The sequence below is a fragment of the Salmo salar genome, chromosome ssa05 (genome assembly GCF_905237065.1).
Source record: "Salmo salar chromosome ssa05, Ssal_v3.1, whole genome shotgun sequence".
Classification (NCBI taxonomy): domain Eukaryota; kingdom Metazoa; phylum Chordata; class Actinopteri; order Salmoniformes; family Salmonidae; genus Salmo; species Salmo salar.
Window position 1 is genome coordinate 89,108,182 of NC_059446.1, and position 27,185 is coordinate 89,135,366.

At 45.5% G+C, this 27,185-nt stretch overlaps 1 protein-coding gene across 1 annotated transcript in view; it reads left to right on the forward strand.

Annotated features, from left to right (window-relative positions):
* Nucleotides 1–27,185, forward strand: part of cdkal (CDK5 regulatory subunit-associated protein 1-like 1) — an 807,683-nt gene that overhangs the window by 461,392 nt on the left and 319,106 nt on the right. The window contains 1 exon segment of the mRNA NM_001173677.1: nucleotides 24,193–24,338. Within this exon segment, the coding sequence (NP_001167148.1) occupies nucleotides 24,193–24,338 (146 nt within the window).

The following is a 27,185-nucleotide window of genomic DNA, read 5'->3' on the forward strand; positions in this document are numbered from 1 at the left end:
TATGAAGGGGTAGGTAGGGAAGGGATGGAGAGAGAGGACAGTCTATACGCAGAGTGTAGGGCTATGGTCAAAAGTAGTGTACTTTGTAGGGAATAGGGTGCCATTTGGGACTGATCCCTGGTGTGCCTGGTGCTGGAGGGTAAATCTACTCTAGGATGTATTGTAAGGTATGTTGATGGGATCACATTCTCAGAAGAAATCCGTTTCCCCTGTTTTGGAAATGTTCAACATGTCAGCCAACCTAAATGGTGGTGATCAGCGACGCTTTTCCAAATGAAGTAGATTTTATTCAGGAAGTGATATTGATATTAGCCGTAGCCTTTGGCGTTGGAGGGTTATGGAGCTTCTATATAATAAAGTAGAAATTACAATGTGAGGTGTTTTATGGTAATACAGTAAAACTAACACAGGAAGTGATGTAATGGACTGAACATTTCAAGCCGCTGTAAGAAACCCCCCCTGCCAGGTTCATTATAATGATAACCTTTACTGTACCGGGCTTTCCTCTAGAAATACTGCTTACATTAAAGGGATGCTTCAGGCTTTCCTCTAGAAATACTGCTTACATTAAAGGGATGCTTCAGGATTTCCTCTAGAAATATAGAAATACTGCTTACATTAAAGGGATGCTTCAGGCTTTCCTCTAGAAATACTGCTTACATTAAAGGGATGCTTCAGGATTTCCTCTAGAAATACTGCTTACATTAAAGGGATGCTTCAGGCTTTCCTCTAGAAATACTGCTTACATTAAAGGGATGCTTCAGGATTTCCTCTAGAAATACTGCTTACATTAAAGGGATGCTTCAGGCTTTCCTCTAGAAATACTGCTTACATTAAAGGGATGCTTCAGGATTTCCTCTAGAAATACTGCTTACATTAAAGGGATGCTTCAGGATTTCCTCTAGAAATACTGCTTACATTAAAGGGATGCTTCAGGCTTTCCTCTAGAAATACTGCTTACATTAAAGGGATGCTTCAGGATTTCCTCTAGAAATACTGCTTACATTAAAGGGATGCTTCAGGATTTCCTCTAGAAATACTGCTTACATTAAAGGGATGCTTCAGGATTTCCTCTAGAAATACTGCTTACATTAAAGGGATGCTTCAGGATTTCCTCTAGAAATATAGAAATACTGCTTACATTAAAGGGATGCTTCAGGATTTCCTCTAGAAATACTGCTTACATTAAAAGGATGCTTCAGGATTTCCTCTAGAAATACTGCTTACATTAAAGGGATGCTTCAGAATTTCCTCTAGAAATACTGCTTACATTAAAGGGATGCTTCAGGATTTCCTCTAGAAATACTGCTTACATTAAAGGGATGCTTCAGGATTTCCTCTAGAAATACTGCTTACATTAAAGGGATGCTTCAGAATTTCCTCTAGAAATACTGCTTACATTAAAGGGATGCTTCAGAATTTCCTCCAGAAATACTGCTTACATTAAAGGGATGCTTCAGGATTTCCTCTAGAAATACTGCTTACATTAAAGGTATGCTTCAGGCTTTCCTCTAGAAATACTGCTTACATTAAAGGGATGCTTCAGGATTTCCTCTAGAAATACTGCTTACATTAAAGGGATGCTTCAGGATTTCCTCTAGAAATACTGCTTACATTAAAGGGATGCTTCAGAATTTCCTCTAGAAATACTGCTTACATTAAAGGGATGCTTCAGGCTTTCCTCTAGAAATACTGCTTACATTAAAGGGGATGCTTCAGGATTTCCTCTAGAAATACTGCTTACATTAAAGGGATGCTTCAGGATTTCCTCCAGAAATACTGCTTACATTAAAGGGATGCTTCAGGATTTTGGCTATGAATCAGTTCATCTACTTTCCAAGAGTTAGATGAACTCGTGGATAACATTTTTATGTCTGCCTGCAGTTTGAAAGAAGTCGCTAACTAGCGCTATTGCTAACTTGTGTTAGCACAATGACTGGAAGTTTATGGTAACTGCTAGCATGCTAGTAGACACCATAGACTTCCAGGCGTTGCGCTAAAGCTAGTTAGCATTGTCATCTCAAAAAATGACCTCTAACTTCCTTCATACTGGACACAGAGACATAACAACGAAATCCAGGAGTTCATCTGACTCTGGGGAAGTAGATGAAGGGCTTCATTACCAAAATCCTGAAGTGTCCCTTTAATTTCAAGCGTCTTGATGCTTCAGAAATGATATAGACATTCTCTGTTGCTGACACCCTGTTGAACACTGTGGACTCTACTGTGGAGGCTGGTGACTGACACCCTATTGAACACTGTGGACTCTACTGTGGAGGCTGGTGACTGACACCCTATTGAACACTGTGGTATCTACTGTGGAGGCTGGTGACTGACACCCTATTGAACACTGTGGTCTCTACTGTGGAGGCTGGTGACTGACACCCTATTGAACACTGTGGTCTCTACTGTGGAGGCTGGTGACTGACACCCTATTGAACACTGTGGGCTCTACTGTGGAGGCTGGTGACTGACACCCTATTGAACACTGTGGTATCTACTGTGGAGGCTGGTGACTGACACCCTATTGAACACTGTGGTATCTACTGTGGAGGCTGGGGACCTGGAAACATATGTTAACATTGCCAAAGCAAGTGAAGAAGATAATGAACAAAAGTGAAATAAACGAATGAATAAAAATAATGAACAGTAAACATTACACTCACAGAAGTTCCAAAAGAATAAAGACATTACAAATGTCATTATGTCTCTCTCTGTCTTTCTCTCTCTGTCTTTCTCTCTCTTTCTCTCTCTCTCTCTCTCGTTCTGTCTCTCTGTCTCTCTCTCTCTCTCGTTCTGTCTCTCTGTCTCTCCCTCTGTCTCTCTCTCTCTCTGTCTCTCGTTCTGTCTCTCTCCCTCTCTGTCTTTCTCTCTCTCTCTCTGTCTCTCTCTTTCTGTCTCTCTCCCTCTCTCTCTCTCTCTCTCTCGTTCTGTCTCTCTGTCTCTCTCTCTCTCTCGTTCTGTCTCTCTGTCTCTCGTTCTGTCTCTCTCCCTCTCTGTCTTTCTCTCTCTCTCTCTGTCCCTCTCGTTCTCTCTCTCTCTCTCTCTCTCTCTGTCTCTCTCTCTCTCTCTCTCTCTCTCTCTCTCTCTCTCTCTGTCTCTCTCTCTCTCTCTGTCGTTGTTTCCTGCTGGACTGTTGTGGTAGCGTGAAGCGCCTCGTGTCTGAGAATGGGGTCAGATCTGTATCTCTCCACTATGATGAATGTCACCTGCTGTAACACCACAGTCCACACAGCTGGTCCAGCAGCACATTGATGTGTCTAAGGGAGGGCAGCCTGGGCTCAGCCTGTTGCACAAGACCATGTAACACTGTATCATTATATTCTACCACAAGCCTCGTGGAGAAAAGAGCCAGGACAGTATAGAGAGAGGAGGAGCCAGGACAGTATAGAGAGAGGAGGAGCCAGGACAGTATAGAGAGAGGAGGAGCCAGGACAGTATAGAGAGAGGAGGAGCCAGGACATTATAGAGAGAGGAGGAGCCAGGACAGTATAGAGAGAGGAGAGGAGGAGCCAGGACAGTATATAGAGAGGAGGAGCCAGGACAGTATAGAGAGAGGAGAGGAGGAGCCAGGACAGTATAGAGAGAGGAGAGGAGGAGCCAGGACAGTATATAGAGAGGAGAGGAGGAGCCATGACAGTATAGAGAGAGGGAGAGGAGGAGCCAGGACAGTATAGAGAGAGGAGAGGAGGAGCCAGGACAGTATAGAGAGAGGAGAGGAGGAGCCAGGACAGTATAGAGAGAGGAGAGGAGGAGCCAGGACAGTATAGAGAGAGGAGAGGAGGAGCCAGGACAGTATAAGAGAGGAGAGGAGGAGCCAGGACAGTATATAGAGAGGAGAGGAGGAGCCATGACAGTATAGAGAGAGGAGAGGAGGAGCCAGGACAGTATAGAGAGAGGAGAGGAGGAGCCAGGACAGTATAGAGAGAGGGAGAGGAGGAGCCAGGACAGTATAGAGAGAGGAGAGGAGGAGCCAGGACAGTATAGAGAGAGGAGAGGAGGAGCCAGGACAGTATAGAGAGAGGAGAGGAGGAGCCAGGACAGTATAGAGAGAGGAGAGGAGGAGCCAGGACAGTATAGAGAGGAGAGGAGAGGAGGAGCCAGGACAGTATAGAGAGAGGAGGAGAGGAGGAGCCAGGACAGTATAGAGAGAGGAGAGGAGCCAGGACAGTATAGAGAGGAGAGGAGAAGCCAGGACAGTATAGAGAGGAGAGGAGAGGAGCCAGGACAGTATAGAGAGGAGAGGAGAGGAGAGGAGAGGAGAGGAGGTGGAGAGGAGAGGAGAGGAGAGGAGAGGAGAGGAGAGGAGAGGAGAGGAGAGGAGAGGAGAGGAGGTGGAGAGGAGAGGAGAGGAGGTGGAGAGGAGAGGAGAGGAGGGGTATGTTTTTGGAGTCTTGGTCTTTGCTCTGTACATATCAAAGCAGTGCTGCTGAATGGAGCTCTTTTAAATCCAGTAATGACCATTTCCCTTCCGTTCCCTCTTCCTGACATGAGGCCGTATGTTACACACTGACACTCATTCACTTACTGACTCTGACAAGGACCAAGTGGACAGGCACTTTAACTGTGTGTGTGTGTGTGTGTGTGTGTGTGTGTGTGTGTGTGTGTGTGTGTGTGTGTGTGTGTGTGTGTGTGTGTGTGTGTGTAAAAATGAGCACCGTCTCAGAGGTCAGAATGAGTTCGTCTGTGATCTCATTTCCCCTGGTATCTGTGCTGAATCAGTCAGCATGCCAGGCCAGCCACAGACCCCTTCTACAACACAGTGAAGACTAATAGCTGTTATTACTAACCCTTATGACTGCACACTACTACACATCTCTAATGACTACACTCTACAACACATCTCTAATGACTACACACTACTACACATCTCTAATGACTACACACTACTACACATCTCTATTGACTACACACTACTACACATCTCTATTGACTACACCCTACTACACATCTCTAATGACTACACTCTACAACACATCTCTAATGACTACACTCTACAACACATCTCTAATGACTACACTCTACTACACATCTCTAATGACTACACATCTCTAATGACAACACATCTCTAATAACAACACATCTCTAATGACTACACATCTCTAATGACTACACATCTCTAATGACTACACACTACTACACTTCTCTAATGACTACACACTACTACACATCTCTAATGACTACACACTACTACACGTCTCTATTGACTACACCCTACTACACATCTCTGATGACTACACATCTCTAATGACTACACACTACTACACATATCTAATGTCTACACACTACTGCACATCTCTAATGACTGCATACTACTACACATCTCTAATGACTACATATATGTAATGACTACACATCTCTAATGACTACACATATCTAATGAATACACATCTCTGATGACTACACACAACTACACATCTCTAATGACTACACACTACGGCACATCTCTAATAACTGCATACTACTACACATCTCTAGTGACTACACACTACTACATGTATCTAATGACTACACATCTCTAATGACTACACACCTCTGATGACTACACACAACTACACATATCTAATGACTTCACATCTCTAATGACTACACACTACGACACATCTCTAATGTCTACACATATCGAATGACTACACACTGCTACACATATCTAATGACTACACACTGCTACACATCCTTAATGACTACACACTACTACACATCTCTAATGACTACACATCTCCTGTGAATAACAAGCTCCTCCTACATAAGGCTTGTATTGTATCAAGAAACTGAACTAGTTGGTTCTTCAGAATCAGCCTGATATGATGCAGTTGATCTCCCTAATAGGAGAGAGAGAGAGAGAGCAGTTAGGAGAGAGAGAGCAGTTAGGAGAGAGAGAGAGAGAGCAGTTCGAGACGAGAGAGAGAGAGCAGTTAGGGGAGAGAGAGCAGTTAGGCGAGAGAGAGAGCAGTTAGGAGAGAGAGAGAGAGCAGTTAGGGGAGAGAGAGAGAGAGAGCAGTTCGAGACGAGAGAGAGAGAGCAGTTAGGGGAGAGAGAGCAGTTAGGAGAGAGAGAGAGCAGTTAGGAGAGAGAGAGAGCAGTTAGGCGAGAGAGAGAGAGCAGTTAGGGGAGAGAGAGAGAGAGAGAGCAGTTCGAGACGAGAGAGAGAGAGCAGTTAGGGGAGAGAGAGAGCAGTTAGGAGAGAGAGAGAGCAGTTAGGGGAGAGAGAGAGCAGTTAGGAGAGAAAGAGAACAGTTAGGGGAGAGAGAGAGAGCAGTTAGGAGAGAGAGAGAGCAGTTAGGGGAGAGAGAGAGAGCAGTTAGGAGAGAGAGAGAGCAGTTAGGGGAGAGAGAGAGCAGTTAGGAGAGAGAGAGAGCAGTTAGGGGAGAGAGAGAGCAGTTAGGAGAGAAAGAGAACAGTTAGGGGAGAGAGAGAGAGCAGTTAGGAGAGAGAGAGAGCAGTTAGGGGAGAGAGAGAGCAGTTAGGAGAGAGAGAGAACAGTTAGGGGAGAGAGAGAGCAGTTAGAGAGAGAGAGAGAGCAGTTAGGAGAGAGAGAGAGCAGTTAGGAGAGAGAGAGAGCAGTTAGGAGAGAGAGAGAGAGCAGTTAGGAGAGAGAGAGAGAGAGCAGTTTGGAGAGAGAGAGAGCAGTTTGGAGAGAGAGAGAGAGAGCAGTTTGGAGAGAAAGAGAACAGTTAGGGGAGAGAGCAGTTAGGAGAGAGAGAGAGCAGTTAGGAGAGGATATCTCTTTATCCCTCTCCTTCTCCTCTCTCTCTCTCTCTCTCTCTCTCTCTCTCTCTCTATCCTCTCTCTCTCTCTGTCTTTATCTCTATATATCTATCCCTCTTTGTCTCTCTCTTTATCCCTCTCCCCCTCTCTCTATCCCTCTCTCTCTCTATCCCTCCCTCTCTCTCTCTCTCTATCCCTCTCTCCATCTCTATCCCTCTCTCTCTCTATCCCCCTCTCTCTCTCCCTCTCACTCTATCCCTCTCTCTCTCTATCCCTCTCTCCCTCTCTTCCCACTGCTCTCCATGCTCCTCTCCTCTCTCTATCTCTCTATCCCTCTCGCTCTCTCCCATCTCTCTCTCACTCTCTCCCATCTCTCTCTCACTCTCCCCATCTCTCTCCCTCTCTTCCCACTGCTCTCCATGCTCCTCTCCTCTCACTTTCCCTATCCCTCTCTCCTCATTCCTCTTTCTCTCCCCTCCCTCTCTTGTTTGTCTCTCTTCTCCTCCTCACTTTAATCTGGTAGAGGAGAGATGAGAGAAGATTCACAGTTCAGTCAGTTATCCCCGCGGCCCCAGGGAGCCCAGAGTGGCCGGGTGTAAATTTTCCCCGCGGCCCCAGGGAGCCCAGAGTGGCCGGGTGTAAATTATCTCCGTGGCCCCAGGGAGCCCAGAGTGGCCGGGTGTAAATTTGTATTTGGAGCACAGGGCTGCTAATTTCATAGGAAACACCACAATGGGCCATTTTCATATTAATGATACTCCTGGGAAGTCTTTGTCCATTAGCAGCTTAATGTACCGTTGTGGCGACAGGAGGATAAATTGATGTGAAAAAGAAGAATCCCTTTGATTGGTTAGTGAATGATGTACTGGCTCATGGCTGCCTGATGCACTTTGAGTTAAATGATTTTGATTGGTTGTGGTCATCTTTGCTGCGTTTATTTATGTTTGTTTCAGATGTCATCTTGTAAATGTGTAACTGAGGAAAATGAAATGGAAAAATGGAGGTTTATGTACCAATAGTTTTCTGTCCCTGTTTCCCCTCTCAATCTGAAGGAAATGGTGATTGTTGAGCAGAGCTGCCTTTTTAAACTGAAAGCAGCCAGTTATACCTCCTCTCTCTCTCTCTGTGGGCTAGGGGTTACAGCCAGTTATACCTCCTCTCTCTCTCTCTGTGGGTTAGGGGTTACAGCCAGTTATACCTCCTCTCTCTCTGTGGGTTAGGGGTTACAGCCAGTTATACCTCCTCTCTCTCTCTGTGGGTTAGGGGTTACAGCCAGTTATACCTCCTCTCTCTCTGTGGGTTAGGGGTTACAGCCAGTTATACCTCCTCTCTCTCTCTCTGTGGGTTAGGGGTTACAGCCAGTTATACCTCCTCTCTCTCTCTCTGTGGGTTAGGGTTACAGCCAGTTATACCTCCTCTCTCTCTCTGTGGGTTAGGGGTTACAGCCAGTTATACCTCCTCTCTCTCTGTGGGTTAGGGTTACAGCCAGTTATACCTCCTCTCTCTCTGTGGGTTAGGGTTACAGCCAGTTATACCTCCTCTCTCTCTCTGTGGGTTAGGGGTTAGAGCCAGTTATACCTCCTCTCTCTCTCTGTGGGTTAGGGGTTACAGCCAGTTATACCTCCTCTCTCTCTGTGGGTTAGGGGTTACAGCCAGTTATACCTCCTCTCTCTCTCTGTGGGTTAGGGGTTACAGCCAGTTATACCTCCTCTCTCTCTCTCTGTGGGTTAGGGTTACAGCCAGTTATACCTCCTCTCTCTCTCTGTGGGTTAGGGGTTACAGCCAGTTATACCTCTCTCTCTCTCTGTGGGCTAGGGGTTACAGCCAGTTATACCTCCTCTCTCTCTCTCTCTGTGGGTTAGGGGTTACAGCCAGTTATACCTCTCTCTCTCTCTCTCTGTGGGTTAGGGGTTACAGCCAGTTATACCTCCTCTCTCTCTGTGGGTTAGGGGTTACAGCCAGTTATACCTCCTCTCTCTCTGTGGGTTAGGGGTTACAGCCAGTTATACCTCCTCTCTCTCTGTGGGTTAGGGGTTACAGCCAGTTATACCTCCTCTCTCTCTGTGGGTTAGGGTTACAGCCAGTTATACCTCCTCTCTCTCTGTGGGTTAGGGGTTACAGCCAGTTATACCTCCTCTCTCTCTCTCTCTCTGTGGGTTAGGGGTTACAGCCAGTTATACCTCCTCTCTCTCTCTGTGGTTTAGGGGTTACAGCCAGTTATACCTCCTCTCTCTCTCTCTGTGGGTTAGGGTTACAGCCAGTTATACCTCCTCTCTCTCTGTGGGTTAGGGGTTACAGCCAGTTATACCTCCTCTCTCTCTCTGTGGGTTAGGGTTACAGCCAGTTATACCTCCTCTCTCTCTCTGTGGGTTAGGGGTTACAGCCAGTTATACCTCCTCTCTCTCTGTGGGTTAGGGGTTACAGCCAGTTATACCTCCTCTCTCTCTCTGTGGGTTAGGGGTTACAGCCAGTTATACCTCCTCTCTCTCTCTGTGGGTTAGGGGTTACAGCCAGTTATACCTCCTCTCTCTCTCTCTGTGGGTTAGGGGTTACAGCCAGTTATACCTCCTCTCTCTCTCTCTGTGGGTTAGGGGTTACAGCCAGTTATACCTCCTCTCTCTCTCTGTGGGTTAGGGGTTACAGCCAGTTATACCTCCTCTCTCTCTGTGGGTTAGGGGTTACAGCCAGTTATACCTCCTCTCTCTCTCTGTGGGTTAGGGGTTACAGCCAGTTATACCTCCTCTCTCTCTCTCTCTCTGTGGGTTAGGGGTTACAGCCAGTTATACCTCCTCTCTCTCTCTGTGGGTTAGGGGTTACAGCCAGTTATACCTCCTCTCTCTCTCTCTGTGGGTTAGGGGTTACAGCCAGTTATACCTCCTCTCTCTCTGTGGGTTAGGGGTTACAGCCAGTTATACCTCCTCTCTCTCTGTGGGTTAGGGGTTACAGCCAGTTATACCTCCTCTCTCTCTCTCTGTGGGTTAGGGGTTACAGCCAGTTATACCTCCTCTCTCTCTCTCTGTGGGTTAGGGGTTACAGCCAGTTATACCTCCTCTCTCTCTCTGTGGGTTAGGGGTTACAGCCAGTTATACCTCCTCTCTCTCTCTGTGGGTTAGGGGTTACAGCCAGTTATACCTCCTCTCTCTCTCTCTGTGGGTTAGGGGTTACAGCCAGTTATACCTCCTCTCTCTCTCTCTCTCTGTGGGTTAGGGGTTACAGCCAGTTATACCTCCTCTCTCTCTCTCTGTGGGTTAGGGGTTACAGCCAGTTATACCTCCTCTCTCTCTCTCTGTGGGTTAGGGGTTACAGCCAGTTATACCTCCTCTCTCTCTCTGTGGGTTAGGGTTACAGCCAGTTATACCTCCTCTCTCTCTCTGTGGGTTAGGGGTTACAGCCAGTTATACCTCCTCTCTCTCTCTCTGTGGGTTAGGGGTTACAGCCAGTTATACCTCCTCTCTCTCTCTCTGTGGGTTAGGGGTTACAGCCAGTTATACCTCTTCTCTCTCTCTCTGTGGGTTAGGGGTTACAGCCAGTTATACCTCCTCTCTCTCTCTGTGGGTTAGGGGTTACAGCCAGTTATACCTCCTCTCTCTCTCTCTGTGGGTTAGGGTTACAGCCAGTTATACCTCCTCTCTCTCTGTGGGTTAGGGGTTACAGCCAGTTATACCTCCTCTCTCTCTCTCTGTGGGTTAGGGGTTACAGCCAGTTATACCTCCTCTCTCTCTGTGGGTTAGGGGTTACAGCCAGTTTTACCTCCTCTCTCTCTGTGGGTTAGGGGTTACAGCCAGTTATACCTCTCTCTCTCTCTCTCTCTGTGGGTTAGGGGTTACAGCCAGTTATACCTCCTCTCTCTCTGTGGGTTAGGGGTTACAGCCAGTTATACCTCCTCTCTCTCTCTCTCTCTGTGGGTTAGGGGTTACAGCCAGTTATACCTCCTCTCTCTCTGTGGGTTAGGGGTTACAGCCAGTTTTACCTCCTCTCTCTCTGTGGGTTAGGGGTTACAGCCAGTTATACCTCCTCTCTCTCTCTCTCTCTGTGGGTTAGGGGTTACAGCCAGTTATACCGCCTCTCTCTCTGTGGGTTAGGGGTTACAGCCAGTTATACCTCCTCTCTCTCTCTGTGGGTTAGGGGTTACAGCCAGTTATACCTCCTCTCTCTCTGTGGGTTAGGGGTTACAGCCAGTTATACCTCCTCTCTCTCTGTGGGTTAGGGTTACAGCCAGTTATACCTCCTCTCTCTCTCTCTGTGGGTTAGGGGTTACAGCCAGTTATACCTCCTCTCTCTCTCTGTGGGTTAGGGGTTACAGCCAGTTATACCTCCTCTCTCTCTCTCTGTGGGTTAGGGGTTACAGCCAGTTATACCTCCTCTCTCTCTCTCTGTGGGTTAGGGTTACAGCCAGTTATACCTCCTCTCTCTCTCTGTGGGTTAGGGGTTATAGCCAGTTATACCTCCTCTCTCTCTCTGTGTGTTAGGGGTTACAGCCAGTTATACCTCCTCTCTCTCTCTCTGTGGGTTAGGGGTTACAGCCAGTTATACCTCCTCTCTCTCTCTCTCTGTGGGTTAGGGGTTACAGCCAGTTATACCTCTCTCTCTCTCTGTGGGTTAGGGGTTAAAGCCAGTTATACCTCCTCTCTCTCTCTCTGTGGGTTAGGGGTTACAGCCAGTTATACCTCCTCTCTCTCTCTGTGGGTTAGGGGTTACAGCCAGTTATACCTCCTCTCTCTCTCTCTCTCTGTGGGTTAGGGGTTACAGCCAGTTATACCTCCTCTCTCTCTGTGGGTTAGGGGTTACAGCCAGTTATACCTCCTCTCTCTCTCTGTGGGTTAGGGGTTACAGCCAGTTATACCTCCTCTCTCTCTCTCTCTGTGGGTTAGGGGTTACAGCCAGTTATACCTCCTCTCTCTCTCTCTCTCTGTGGGTTAGGGGTTACAGCCAGTTATACCTCCCTCTCTCTCTCTCTGTGGGTTAGGGGTTACAGCCAGTTATACCTCCTCTCTCTCTCTCTGTGGGTTAGGGGTTACAGCCAGTTATACCTCCTCTCTCTCTCTCTCTGTGGGTTAGGGGTTACAGCCAGTTATACCTCCTCTCTCTCTGTGGGTTAGGGGTTACAGCCAGTTATACCTCCTCTCTCTCTCTGTGGGTTAGGGGTTACAGCCAGTTATACCTCCTCTCTCTCTCTCTGTGGGTTAGGGGTTACAGCCAGTTATACCTCCTCTCTCTCTGTGGGTTAGGGGTTACAGCCAGTTATACCTCCTCTCTCTCTCTGTGGGTTAGGGGTTACAGCCAGTTATACCTCCTCTCTCTCTGTGGGTTAGGGGTTACAGCCAGTTATACCTCCTCTCTCTCTCTGTGGGTTAGGGGTTACAGACAGTTATACCTCCTCTCTCTCTCTCTGTGGGTTAGGGTTACAGCCAGTTATACCTCCTCTCTCTCTGTGGGTTAGGGGTTACAGCCAGTTATACCTCCTCCTCTCTCTCTGTGGGTTAGGGGTTACAGCCAGTTATACCTCCTCTCTCTCTCTGTGGGTTAGGGGTTACAGCCAGTTATACCTCCTCTCTCTCTCTGTGGGTTAGGGTTACAGCCAGTTATACCTCCTCTCTCTCTCTGTGGGTTAGGGGTTACAGCCAGTTATACCTCCTCTCTCTCTCTGTGGGTTAGGGGTTACAGCCAGTTATACCTCCTCTCTCTCTCTGTGGGTTAGGGGTTACAGCCAGTTATACCTCCCTCTCTCTCTCTCTGTGGGTTAGGGGTTACAGCCAGTTATACCTCCTCTCTCTCTCTCTCTCTCTGTGGGTTAGGGGTTACAGCCAGTTATACCTCCTCTCTCTCTCTCTCTGTGGGTTAGGGTTACAGCCAGTTATACCTCTCTCTCTCTCTGTGGGTTAGGGGTTACAGCCAGTTATACCTCCTCTCTCTCTCTCTGTGGGTTAGGGTTACAGCCAGTTATACCTCCTCTCTCTCTCTCTGTGGGTTAGGGGTTACAGCCAGTTATACCTCTCTCTCTCTCTCTGTGGGTTAGGGGTTACAGCCAGTTATACCTCCTCTCTCTCTCTCTGTGGGTTAGGGGTTACAGCCAGTTATACCTCCTCTCTCTCTCTCTGTGGGTTAGGGGTTACAGCCAGTTATACCTCCTCTCTCTCTCTCTGTGGGTTAGGGCTTACAGCCAGTTATACCTCCTCTCTCTCTGTGGGTTAGGGTTACAGCCAGTTATACCTCCTCTCTCTCTCTGTGGGTTAGGGGTTACAGCCAGTTATACCTCCTCTCTCTCTCTCTGTGGGTTAGGGGTTACAGCCAGTTATACCTCCTCTCTCTCTGTGGGTTAGGGGTTAGAGCCAGTTATACCTCCTCTCTCTCTGTGGGTTAGGGGTTACAGCCAGTTATACCTCCTCTCTCTCTCTCTCAATTCAATTCAATTTGCTTTATTGGCATGACGTAACAATGTACATATTGCCAAAGCTTATTTTGGATATTTACAATATAAAAATGAGAATCAAAATTGTCAATGGGACAACAGTAACAACGATAACCAAGGGTCAAAATAACCATACATTTGACAATAACAATAAGCATACAGTAGAGGACATGTGCAGGTTGATTGGTCTGTCAGACACTGTCCCTCATCTTATGGCAGACAGCAATGTAGTGCGCTGCCAACCCACAGCTCTCTGCGTCCTCCCCCAACAGGACGGGTAGCCTATCCTCATCAGAGAGGTCTTTGAAACCTTGAATAAGGATTTCAGATTTGGGGAAAATACACTCTCTAATTGTTTAATATTTTTTACATTTTGTCAGGAAATGCAGCTCTATCTCAGGTTCTGCTGTGGTGCAGTGGTTGCACAGCCTTTCCTCTACAGGGAGCCAGGTTTTCCTGTGTCTACCCTTCTCAATGGCAAGGCTGTGCTCACTGAGCCTGTACTTTCGTTTTTCTAAGGTTTTGATCAGTAACCATGGTCAAATAGTTTGTCACGATGTATTGTCGATTTAGGGCCAGATAGCACTGCATTTTGCTTTGTGCTTGTGTTTCCCAATAAGTAATGTAGTTTTGTTTTGACTGTCTGTCTGTCTGTCTGTCTGTCTGTCTGTCTGTCTGTCTGTCTGTCTGTCTGTCTGTCTGTCTGTCTGTCTCTCTCTCTGTCTCTCTCTCTCTCTCTCTCTCTCTCTCTCTCTGTCTCTCTCTCTCTCTCTCTCTCTCTCTCTCTGTCTCTCTGTCTCTGTCTCTGTCTCTGTCTCTCTCTCTGTCTCTCTCTCTCACTCTCTCTCTCTCTCTCTCTCTCTCTCTCTCTCTCTCTCTCTCTCTCTCTCTCTCTCTCTCTCTCTCTCTCTCTCTCTCTCTCTCTCTTTCTCTCTCTCTCTCACTGTCTCTCTCACTGTCTCTCTCACTGTCTCTCTCTCTCTCTCTCTCTGTGTCTCTCTCTGTCTCTCTGTGTCTCTCTCTCACTGTGTCTCTCTCTCTCTCTCTGTCTCTCTCTCACTCTCTCTCTCTCCCTGTCTCTCTTCTCTCTCTGTCTCTCTCTCTCTCTCTGTCTCTCTCTCTCTCTCTCTCTCTCTCTCTCTCTCTCTCTCTCTCTCTCTCTCTCTCTCTCTCTCTCTCTCACTGTCTCTCTCACTGTCTCTCTCTCTCTCTCTCTCTCTCTCTCTCTCTCTCTCTCTGTGTCTCTCTCTGTCTCTCTGTGTCTCTCTCTCACTGTGTCTCTGTCTCTCTCTCTCTCTCTCTCTCTCTCTCTCTCTCTGTCTCTCTCTGATACTCATTCACTCACACACACACACACACAGCTTGGTTTTCACATCACCTTTAATGGGCCCAGAAGGCATTGCTTGGTGGGTTGAGGTTGTGGGACAAGAGAACGATGGTGAAATGTAGTCATGTGTTCTGTGACTGTAAGGGGTTTATGTGTGTGTGTGGAGGGTTGTGTGTGTTAGTGTGTGTGTGTGTGTGTGTGTGTGTGTGTGTGTGTGTGTGTGTGTGTGTGTGTGTGTGTGTGTGTGTGTGTGTGTGTGTGTGTGTGTGTGTGTGTGTGTGTGTGTGTGTAGGGTTATGTTAATGTGTGGGGGGGGGTGTAGGGTTATGTTTATGTGTGTGTGTAGGGTTATGTTTATGTGTGTGTAGAGGGTTGTGTGTGTGTGTGTGTGTGTGTGAAGGGCTATGTTAATGTGTGTGTAGAGTGGTGTGAATCCGATCTCTGATCTCATTAGAACCAGACAATTAGTCAACTCCCTCCCCTGATTCCAATCAACCAATCGGGCGCTAATAGACAGGGTGGTGTGGTTGTGTCATAGGGGTTACCTTGACGATGGCATGGTGGTTGAGTGACAGGGGACCTAGAAATGGGAGCAGGAGATTCATTTAGTTCAGACCTACCCACTCATTCATGCCACAGCAGCCATCATTTAGTTCAGACCTACCCACTCATTCATGCCACAGCAGCCATGACATCCTCAGCCACCCACATTAGTTCAGACCTACCCACTCCTTCATGCCACAGCAGCCATCATTTAGTTCAGGCCATTCAAACAGTTTTAGAAACTTTAGGGTGTTTTCTATCCAAAGCCAATAATTATATGCATATTCTAGTTACTGGGCAGGAGTAGTAACCAGATTAAATCGGGTACGTTTTTTATCCGGCCGTGTCAATACTGCCCCCTAGCCCTAACAGGTTAAAGACTGTTCAAAATGGAGCCAGAATAGAAAAGTGACAGAATTATTAAACACCAAAGAGACTATCGTCACAATTATATCAACTGTGTTGACTAAAATATGTCAATTGCAACATTTTTGAGGATCAAATAGACAAATACGTCTGAAAGACGAGCAGTTAAAATGTTTTTTTCTTCAGTCACATTGATCAAACCCTTCCTATCTTAATCCACATCAAAAACAGCTAATTGTCAAAATCAAATTTTCACAAATGTGAACAAAAAGCTGTGTTGAAGCTTCCTTTTATATGTTCAGATGAATATTGGTGTTGAAATAACTATTCAGAAGGTGAGTTACTAGGAGGTGAAAGAGGTTCATACAGTCATTCAGATGGAAGACCTGACAATGCAGACGGATCACATGACTTTACATCAATACAGGGTCAGAACTGGGCTTCTGACTCAGTCCACTGATAACATTAGTTTAATACTGGTACAGTACAGTACTTAATGCACATCTAAATCAATCTTATAACATTATAATACTACCACTAGTACAGTACTGCATCTACCAGCCAGACAATAATATAACATTATAATACTGCATCTACCCAGCCAGACAATAATATGACATTATATTACTACATCTACCCAGCCAGACAATAATATACCATTATAATACTGCATCTACCAGCCAGACAATAATATAACATTATAATACTGCATCTACCAGCCAGACAATAATATAACATTATAATACTGCATCTACCCAGCCAGACAATAATATGACATTATATTACTACATCTACCCAGCCAGACAATAATATTACATTATAATACTGCATCTACCCAGCCAGACAATAATATAACATTATAATACTGCATCTACCAGCCAGCCAGACAATAATATTACATTATAATACTACATCTACCAGCCAGACAATAATATAACATTATAATACTACATCTACCGAGCCAGCCAGACAATAATATAACATTATAATACTACATCTACCAGCCAGACAATAATATACCATTATAATACTGCATCTACCCAGCCAATAATATTACATTATAATACTGCATCTACCCAGCCAATAATATACCATTATAATACTACATCTACCCAGCCAGACAATAATATTACATTATAATACTACATCTACCCAGCCAGACAATAATATACCATTATAATACTGCATCTACCCAGCCAGACAATAATATACCATTATAATACTACATCTACCCAGCCAGACAATAATATTACATTATAATACTACATCTACCCAGCCAGACAATAATATACCATTATAATACTGCATTTACCCAGCCAGACAATAATATTACATTATAATACTACATCTACCAGCCAGACAATAATATTACATTATAATACTACATCTACCCAGCCTGACAATAATATACCATTACAATACTGCATCTACCCAGCCAGACAATAATATTACATTATAATACTACATCTACCAGCCAGACAATAATATACCATTATAATACTACATCTAGCAGCCTGTCAGCTGGCCAGCCTGCCTCTCAATGGAAATACACTCCTTTCATCTATATCACTGATCAGCTTAGATCTGCACAGCACTGTGGAATGGAATGATGAAATGGTTGAGCCCTATTGGTCTGATAGCAACCAGATGCAGGAGATATATAATGACATTTACAAGCTGTAATATATTCCTAATATGCTCATATAACCAGACAGTTGTTGCCGTATTATAATACCGTGATACATAAACTAAAACATTTCAAAATAGGAAAAATGTGTTTAATTGTGAGTCGTAACACGGCTTCAGCTGAATGTGGAATAAAGGGCTGCAGTGGATTTCTCTGTGTCCCAGTGGACCAGTGAATCTGTGTTATTTTGGATAATTGCTGTTTTCTTTGGATGGTGTTGATGTGTTGGCTCGCTAGTCCATGAAAAACACACCCACTGTGCCAGCCATGAAAAGAGCCTCTATCGTGATGTTTGAATGGAAAAGGGAATCTTCAGCCAACAGTTCTAAAGTAGACAGGTGAGATAGAAGATAGAGGCTGTAGAGATCAGAACAGTCAGTCTGGGACTGTAAACAGGACCTATAGAGGTAGAGACTGTAGAGATCAGAACAGTCAGTCTGGGACTGTAAACAGGACCTATAGAGGTAGAGACTGGAGAGATCAGAACAGCCAGTCTGGGACTGTAAACAGGACCTATAGAGGTAGAGACTGGGGAGATCAGAACAGTCAGTCTGGGACTGTAAACAGGACCTATAGAGGTAGAGACTGGGGAGATCAGAACAGTCAGTCTGGGACTGTAAACAGGACCTATAGAGGTAGAGACTGTAGAGATCAGAACAGTCAGTATGGGACTGTAAACAGGACAGCAGAGGTTTATTTGGAGGGCAAGTTGGTTAGGATGATATCTATGAGGGTGTCTGTGTTTACGATACATAGTGATGTCCTCATACATACTGATACACCATGGATGCATGGTGATGACCTCATACATACTGATACACCATGGATGCATGGTGATGACCTCATACATACTGATACACCATGGATACATGGTGATGACCTCATACATACTGATACACCATGGATACATGGTGATGACCTCATACATACTGATACCCCATGGACACATGGTGATGACCTCATACATACTGATACACCATGGATACATAGTGATGACCTCATACATACTGATACACCATGGATACATGGTGATGACCTCATACATACTGATACACCATGGACGCATGGTGATGACCTCATACATACTGATACACCATGGACGCATGGTGATGACCTCATACATACTGATACACCATGGACACATGGTGATGACCTCATACATACTGATACACCATGGCTACATGGTGATGACCTCATACATACTGATACACCATGGATGCATGGTGATGACCTCATACATACTGATACACCATGGATGCATGGTGATGACCTCATACATACTGATACACCATGGTACATGGTGATGACCTCATACATACTGATACACCATGGTACATGGTGATGACCTCATACATACTGATACACCATGGTAGCATGGTGATGACCTCATACATACTGATACACCATGGACACATGGTGATGACCTCATACATACTGATACACCATGGATACATGGTGATGACCTCATACATACTGATACACCATGGATACATGGTGATGACCTCATACATACTGATACACCATGGATACATGGTGATGACCTCATACATAGTGATACACCATGGATACATGGTGATGACCTCATACATACTGATACACCATGGATACATGGTGATGACCTCATACATACTGATACACCATGGATACATGGTGATGACCTCATACATACTGATACACCATGGACACATGGTGATGACCTCATACATACTGATACACCATGGATACATGGTGATGACCTCATACATACTGATACACCATGGATACATGGTGATGACCTCATACATACTGATACACCATGGATACGTTTAGCCTCACGCCGCTACGTTTAGCCTCACGCCGCTACGTTGCTGATCCATGATCCATCCTCTCTCTCTGTCAACAACAACAGGTGGTAGAGGGAGAGGGGTCTGTCAACAACAACAGGTGGTAGAGGGAGAGGGGTCTGTCAACAACAACAGGTGGTAGAGGGAGAGGGGTCTGTCAACAACAACAGGTGGTAGAGGGAGAGGGGTCTGTCAACAACAACAGGTGGTAGAGGGAGAGGGGTCTGTCAACAACAACAGGTGGTAGAGGGAGAGGGGTCTGTCAACAACAACAGGTCTCTGCTGGGTGTGGGAATAAACACCTTTGGTTGTTGTTGATGCAACGTCAGCTCACAAACACTCTGTTAAGCTATTCAGTCTGCTGAGCGAGCGAGAGGCTGTGTGTGTGTGTGTGTGTGTGTGTGTGTGTGTGTGTGTGTGTGTGTGTGTGTGTGTGTGTGTGTGTGTGTGTGTGTGTGTGTGTTACATGGCTGAGGCCCTAGGTACAGACAGGTTGCCAGGAGACATGACAGGAGTGTGTTCGGTGATACGGTAAGTTCACATCGGCTGTGTGAAATGACATGGAGACACCAGACAGTCTCTCACTTCTCTCACGCCTTCCATTCAGCGCTACCCCTCTCACTACCCACAATCCACCTCTTTCTGGTGTGACATGCACATATGTGTGTAGCACACACACACACACACACACACACACACACACACACACTAATTCGTTTGGGATACTTTGCATGTCCCAGTGCAAGTAGGTTCCTGGTTCATCTCCTTTATTAATCAGCTGGTATTCTTCGATCTAATTAATGATTTTAATTTAGATCCCTCTACTGGTTACCCCATGTGGCGAGGCACAAGTGAGAAGACGATCTAGGCTATGGGGGGGGGCTGCACGGCACAATAGCTTTTAATTGTGAAGACGGACCAGGATCGCAATCAACCAACATCTTCATTTGAAGAAATCATTTCATCAATCGTTTGTTTCTTCCTCCTCCTCATCCTCCCCCTCCTCGGCAATGATATGATGATAATAGGTGTGATTATACAGCTCTGTCTGTAGTCTAGACATCTGTAGTAGTCCTGGTAATGTCTCCTTCCTTATAGCAGGTTGACTGTTATTCTGTAATATAATAACACATCTCCCTGACTGTTATTCTGTAATATAATAACACATCTCCCTGGATGTTATTCTGTAATATAATAACACATCTCCCTGTATGTTATTCTGTAATATAATAACACATCTCTCTGTCTGTTATTCTGTAATATAATAACACATCTCCCTGGATGTTATTCTGTAATATAATAACACATCTCCCTGGATGTTATTCTGTAATATAATAACACATCTCCCTGTCTGTTATTCTGTAATATAATAACACATCTCCCTGACTGTTATTCTGTAATATAATAACACATCTCCCTGTCTGTTATTCTGTAATATAATAACACATCTCCCTGTCTGTTATACTGTAATATAATAACACATCTCCCTGTCTGTTATTCTGTAATATAATAACACATCTCCCTGACTGTTATTCTGTAATATAATAACACATCTCCCTGACTGTTATTCTGTAATATAATAACACATCTCCCTGACTGTTATTCTGTAATATAATAACACATCTCCCTGACTGTTATTCTGTAATATAATAACACATCTCCCTGACTGTTATTCTGTAATATAATAACACATCTCTCTGGATGTTATTCTGTAATATAATAACACATCTCCCTGGCTGTTATTCTGTAATATAATAACACATCTCCCTGACTGTTATTCTGTAATATAATAACACATCTCCCTGTCTGTTATTCTGTAATATAATAACACATCTCCCTGTCTGTTATTCTGTAATATAATAACACATCTCCCTGACTGTTATTCTGTAATATAATAACACATCTCCCTGTCTGTTATTCTGTAATATAATAACACATCTCCCTGTCTGTTATTCTGTAATATAATAACACATCTCCCTGGATGTTATTCTGTAATATAATAACACATCTCCCTGACTGTTATTCTGTAATATAATAACACATCTCCCTGACTGTTATTCTGTAATATAATAACACATCTCCCTGGCTGTTATTCTGTAATATAATAACACATCTCCCTGTCTGTTATTCTGTAATATAATAACACATCTCCTTGTCTGTTATTCTGTAATATAATAACACATCTCCCTGGATGTTATTCTGTAATATAATAACACATCTCCCTGTCTGTTATTCTGTAATATAATAACACATCTCCCTGTCTGTTATTCTGTAATATAATAACACATCTCCCTGGCTGTTATTCTGTAATATAATAACACATCTCCCTGTCTGTTATTCTGTAATATAATAACACATCTCCCTGTCTGTTATTCTGTAATATAATAACACATCTCCCTGTCTGTTATTCTGTAATATAATAACACATCTCCCTGTCTGTTATTCTGTAATATAATAACACATCTCTCTGTCTGTTATTCTGTAATATAATAACACATCTCCCTGTCTGTTATTCTGTAATATAATAACACATCTCCCTGACTGTTATTTTGTAATATAATAACACATCTCCCTGACTGTTATTCTGTAATATAATAACACATCTCCCTGACTGTTATTCTGTAATATAATAACACATCTCCCTGACTGTTATTCTGTAATATAATAACACATCTCCCTGTCTGTTATTCTGTAATATAATAACACATCTCCCTGTCTGTTATTCTGTAATATAATAACACATCTCCCTGTCTGTTATTCTGTAATATAATAACACATCTCCCTGACTGTTATTCTGTAATATAATAACACATCTCCCTGGCTGTAATATAATAACACATCTCCCTGTCTGTTATTCTGTAATATAATAACACATCTCCCTGTCTGTTATTCTGTAATATAATAACACATCTCTCTGGATGTTATTCTGTAATATAATAACACATCTCCCTGGCTGTTATTCTGTAATATAATAACACATCTCCCTGTCTGTTATTCTGTAATATAATAACACATCTCCTTGTCTGTTATTCTGTAATATAATAACACATCTCCCTGTCTGTTATTCTGTAATATAATAACACATCTCTCTGGATGTTATTCTGTAATATAATAACACATCTCCCTGTCTGTTATTCTGTAATATAATAACACATCTCCCTGTCTGTTATTCTGTAATATAATAACACATCTCCCTGACTGTTATTCTGTAATATAATAACACATCTCCCTGACTGTTATTCTGTAATATAATAACACATCTCCCTGTCTGTTATTCTGTAATATAATAACACATCTCCTTGTCTGTTATTCTGTAATATAATAACACATCTCCCTGTCTGTTATTCTGTAATATAATAATACATCTCTTATTCTGTAATGTAGCTGGGGATAGGAGAGAGAGGGGAATCCAGACCAGATGTACCAACCTCTTAACAGCTGTGTGATGTTAAACCACATCTCTACAGGGTTCTGTTTCCTGTTGCTCTGCTGTTTTTGCTTTGTTTTCTACTTCTTGTGTCCTGAAGTCACTCAAGCCAGGGCCCTGTCCCAGCCAATCACACCAGAGATCCTGGCTCTGTCACCTCATTAATGGCTTTAATTGGCTGTTCAGCTAGATTTGACCTCTGACCCGCTGTTAGTCGTCCTATAGGAGACTAGGTCTGCTCCTCTATTGTTAAGCGTGGGGAAGGCAGCTGACTGTGGTGAAGGGGCTTGTTTAGGGAGCTCTGCTCTGTCCTGTGGTGAAGGGGCTTGTTTAGGGAACTCTGCTCTGTCCTGTGGTGAAGGGGCTTGTTTAGGGAGCTCTGCTCTGTCCTGTGGTGAAGGGGCTTGTTTAGGGAGCTCTGCTCTGTCCTGTGGTGAAGGGGCTTGTTTAGGGAGCTCTGCCCTGTCCTGTGGTGAAGGGGCTTGTTTAGGGTATACATCGTCCAATGAAATGCTTACTTGCAGGTCTTTCTCGAGTAAGCATTTCATTGGACGATGTATACCCTGCATACATACGAATAATCCAACTGGAAAGTGTTGATGAGGAAAGGGAGAGTCCTGTGTTAGGAATGATTCCCTGTAAACCCTGTGACCGTACTGTACAATACAATACCCTTTATACAGGAAATACACCTGGGGGATTTAACAGGACAGGGAGAGTCATATCACATATGCTGATGAGAATCCTTTTGTGTGTGTGTGTGTGTGTGTGTGTGTGTGTGTGTGTGTGTGTGTGTGTGTGTGTGTGTGTGTGTGTGTGTGTGTGTGTGTGTGTGTGTGTGTGTGTGTGTGTGTGTGTGTGTGTGTGTGTGTGTGTGTGTGTGTGTCGGCACATGGCAGCATCCCTATGTGAGGGTGTATAATATGTCATACGGGGTTCTCTGACTGCTCTAAATGAGAGGATCAGCTGTCTGAAGGATCTCTTCTTCATCACTCCTCAGTGGATTACACTTCCCTCACACTTTCATCCTGTTTACATCGGTCCCAACAGGAAATGGCTGAGATTCTGAACAACACTCCTGTCTATGCCTTCTTCCATGTATCTCTCTCTTTATCTCTGTCTCTATCTCTCTCTCTATTTATCTCTGTCTCTATCTCTCTTTATCTCTATCTCTCTCTATATATATTTCTCTCTATCTCTCTCTCTCTTTATCTCTGTCTCTATCTCTCTCTTTATCTCTCTCTCTCTTTATCTCTCTCTCTCTTTATCTCTGTCTCTATATCTCTCTCTATATATATATATTTCTCTCTATCTCTCTCTCTATTTATCTCTGTCTCTATCTCTCTGTCTCTTTATCTCTGTCTCTATATCTCTCTATATTTCTCTCTGTCTCTATTTCTCTCTCTCTCTTATATATATATATATATATATATTTCTCTCTCTCTGTCTCTCTCTGTCTCAGTTCAATTCAGGGGTTTTATTGTCATGGGGAAACATATGTTAACGTTGCCAAACCAAGTGAAGTAGATAATGAACAAAAGTGAAATAAATAAAATGAACAGTAAATATTACACTCACAGAAGTTCCAAAAGACATTTCATATTATTATTATTGTCATATTATGTCTATATATAGTGTTGTAACGATGTGCAAATGTTTAAAGTACAAAAGGGAAAATAAATAAACATAAATATGGGTTGTATTTACAATGGTGTTTGTTCTTCACTGGTTGCAATTTTCTTGCGGTCACACATCTTGCTGCTGTGATGTCACACTGTGGTATTTCACCCAGTAGATATGGGAGTTTATTCAAAATTGGGTTTGTTTTCAAGTGATTTGTGGGTCTGTGTAATCTCTCTCTCTCTAATCTATCCATCTCTACCTTATCTTATCTCCTAACAGGAAATGTCTAAGATCCTGAACCATCCTCGTGTGTATGCCTTCCTCCATGTCCCGGTGCAGTCTGCCTCCGACAGCGTCCTGATGGATATGAAGAGGGAGTACTGCGCTGACGACTTCAGGCGCGTTGCTGACTTCCTAAAAGACAAGTAAGTCTCCGCTGTGGAAAGACGGAGGGATCAGGGAAGAAGGTAGAAAGGTACAAATATATCACTAAAGACCAGGGGGCTTAGCAAGGCTCTGTTGACTAGTAGCGTTCAGGACTGATTTCTCCTCTCCCTCTCTCCTCAATCTGTCTCTCTCTCTCCTCTCTCTCTCTCTCTCTCTCTCTCTCTCTCTCTCTCTCTCTCTCTCTCTCCTCTCTCTCTCGCTCTCTCTCTCTCCTCAATCTCTCTCTCTCGCTCTCCTCAACCTCTCTCTCTCTCTCTCTCTCTCTCTCTCTCTCTCTCTCTCTCGCTCTCTCTCGCTCTCTCTCGCTCTCTCTCCTCTCTCTCCTCTCTCGCTCTTGCTCTCTCTCTCTCTCTCCTCTCCTCTCTCTCTGAGAAGTGGAGGGAGATGAAAAGTGTTTGAAGGTTTAGTGAGTGTGGGCTGGGGCCTCTTCCTCTCTCTCCTCTCTACCTCCTCTCTCTCCTCTCTAACCCCTCTCTCTCCTTTCTACCTCCTCTCTCTCCTTTCTACCCCCTCTCTCCCCTTTCTACCCCCTCTCTCTCCTCTCTACCCCCTCTCTCTCCTTTCTACCCCTCTCTCTCCTTGCCACCTCCTCTTTCTCCTTTCTACCCCCCTCTCTCTCCTCTCTACCCCCTCTCTCTCCTTTCTACCTCCTCTCTCCTTTCTACCCCCTCTCTCTCCTTGCTACCTCCTCTTTCTCCTCTCTACCCCTCTCTCTCCTCTCTACCCCCTCTCTCTCCTTTCTACCTCCTCTCTCTCCTTTCTACCCCCTCTCTCTCCTCTCTACCCCCTCTCTCTCCTCTCTACCCCCCTCTCTCTCCTTTCTACCTCCTCTCTCTCCTTTCTACCTCCTCTCTCTCCTTTCTACCTCCTCTCTCTCCTCTCTACCCCCTCACTCTCTCCTATCTACCTCCTCTCTCCTCTCTACCCCCTCTCTCTCCTCTCTACCCCCTCTCTCTCCTCTCTACCCCCTCTCTCTCCTTTCTACCTCCTCTCTCTCCTTTCTACCCCCTCTCTCTCCTTTCTACCTCCTCTCTACCCCTCACTCTCTCCTATCTACCTCCTCTCTCCTCTCTACCCCCTCTCTCTCCTTTCTACCTCCTCTCTACCCCCCTCTCTCTCTCCTCTCTGGTGCATGTCAGCCAGTCTTCACCTCATGCCATCCTCTCCCTTAGTGTGTCCTGCCTGGGTCTGTGTGTTTAGTTACAGTCAGCCAGCCAGCCAGCCAGTCAGCCAGCCAGTCAGTCAGCCAGTCAGCCAGCCAGTCAGCCAGCTAGGATCTGCTGTGTTGTTATATCATTGACATGTTTGAAAGTGTCCTCACACCGTCCTCTCCCCTAGTGTGTCCTCACACCGTCCTCTCCCCTAGTGTGTCCTCACACCGTCCTCTCCCCTAGTGTGTCCTCACACTGTCCTCTCCCCTACTGTGTCCTCACACCGTCCTCTCCCCTAGTGTGTCCTCACACCGTCCTCTCTCCTAGTGTGTCCTCACACCGTCCTCTCTCCTAGTGTGTCCTCACACCGTCCTCTCCCCTAGTGTGTCCTCACACCGTCCTCTCCCCTAGTGTGTCCTCACACCGTCCTCTCTCCTAGTGTGGCCTCACACCGTCCTCTCTCCTAGTGTGTCCTCACACCGTCCTCTCTCCTAGTGTGGCCTCACACCGTCCTCTTCCCTAGTGTGTCCTCACACCGTCCTCTCCCCTAGTGTGTCCTCACACCGTCCTCTCCCCTAGTGTGGCCTCACACCGTCCTCTCCCCTAGTGTGTCCTCACACCGTCCTCTCCCCTACTGTGTCCTCACACCGTCCTCTCTCCTAGTGTGGCCTCACACCGTCCTCTCCCCTAGTGTGTCCTCACACCGTCCTCTCTCCTAGTGTGTCCTCACACCGTCCTCTCTCCTAGTGTGTCCTCACACCGTCCTCTCCCCTAGTGTGTCCTCACACCGTCCTCTCCCCTAGTGTGTCCTCACACCGTCCTCTCCCCTAGTGTGTCCTCACACCGTCCTCTCCCCTAGTGTGTCCTCACACCGTCCTCTCTCCTAGTGTGTCCTCACACCGTCCTCTCCCCTAGTGTGGCCTCACACCGTCCTCTCCCCTAGTGTGGCCTCACACCGTCCTCTCCCCTAGTGTGTCCTCACACCGTCCTCTCCCCTAGTGTGTCCTCACACCGTCCTCTCTCCTAGTGTGGCTTCACACCATCCTCTCCCCTAGTGTGTCCTCACACCGTCCTCTCCCCTAGTGTGTCCTCACACCGTCCTCTCTCCTAGTGTGTCCTCACACCGTCCTCTTCCCTAGTGTGTCCTCACACCGTCCTCTCCCCTAGTGTGTCCTCACACCGTCCTCTCCCCTAGTGTGTCCTCACACCGTCCTCTCCCCTAGTGTGTCCTCACACCGTCCTCTCCCCTAGTGTGTCCTCACACCGTCCTCTCCCCTAGTGTGTCCTCACACCGTCCTCTCCCCTAGTGTGTCCTCACACCGTCCTCTCCCCTAGTGTGTCCTCACACCGTCCTCTCCCCTAGTGTGTCCTCACACCGTCCTCTCCCCTAGTGTGTCCTCACACCGTCCTCTCCCCTAGTGTGTCCTCACACCGTCCTCTCCCCTAGTGTGTCCTCACACCGTCCTCTCCCCTAGTGTGTCCTCACACCGTCCTCTCCCCTAGTGTGTCCTCACACCGTCCTCTCCCCTAGTGTGTCCTCACACCGTCCTCTCCCCTAGTGTGTCCTCACACCGTCCTCTCCCCTAGTGTGTCCTCACACCGTCCTCTCCCCTAGTGTGTCCTCACACCGTCCTCTCCCCTAGTGTGTCCTCACACCGTCCTCTCCCCTAGTGT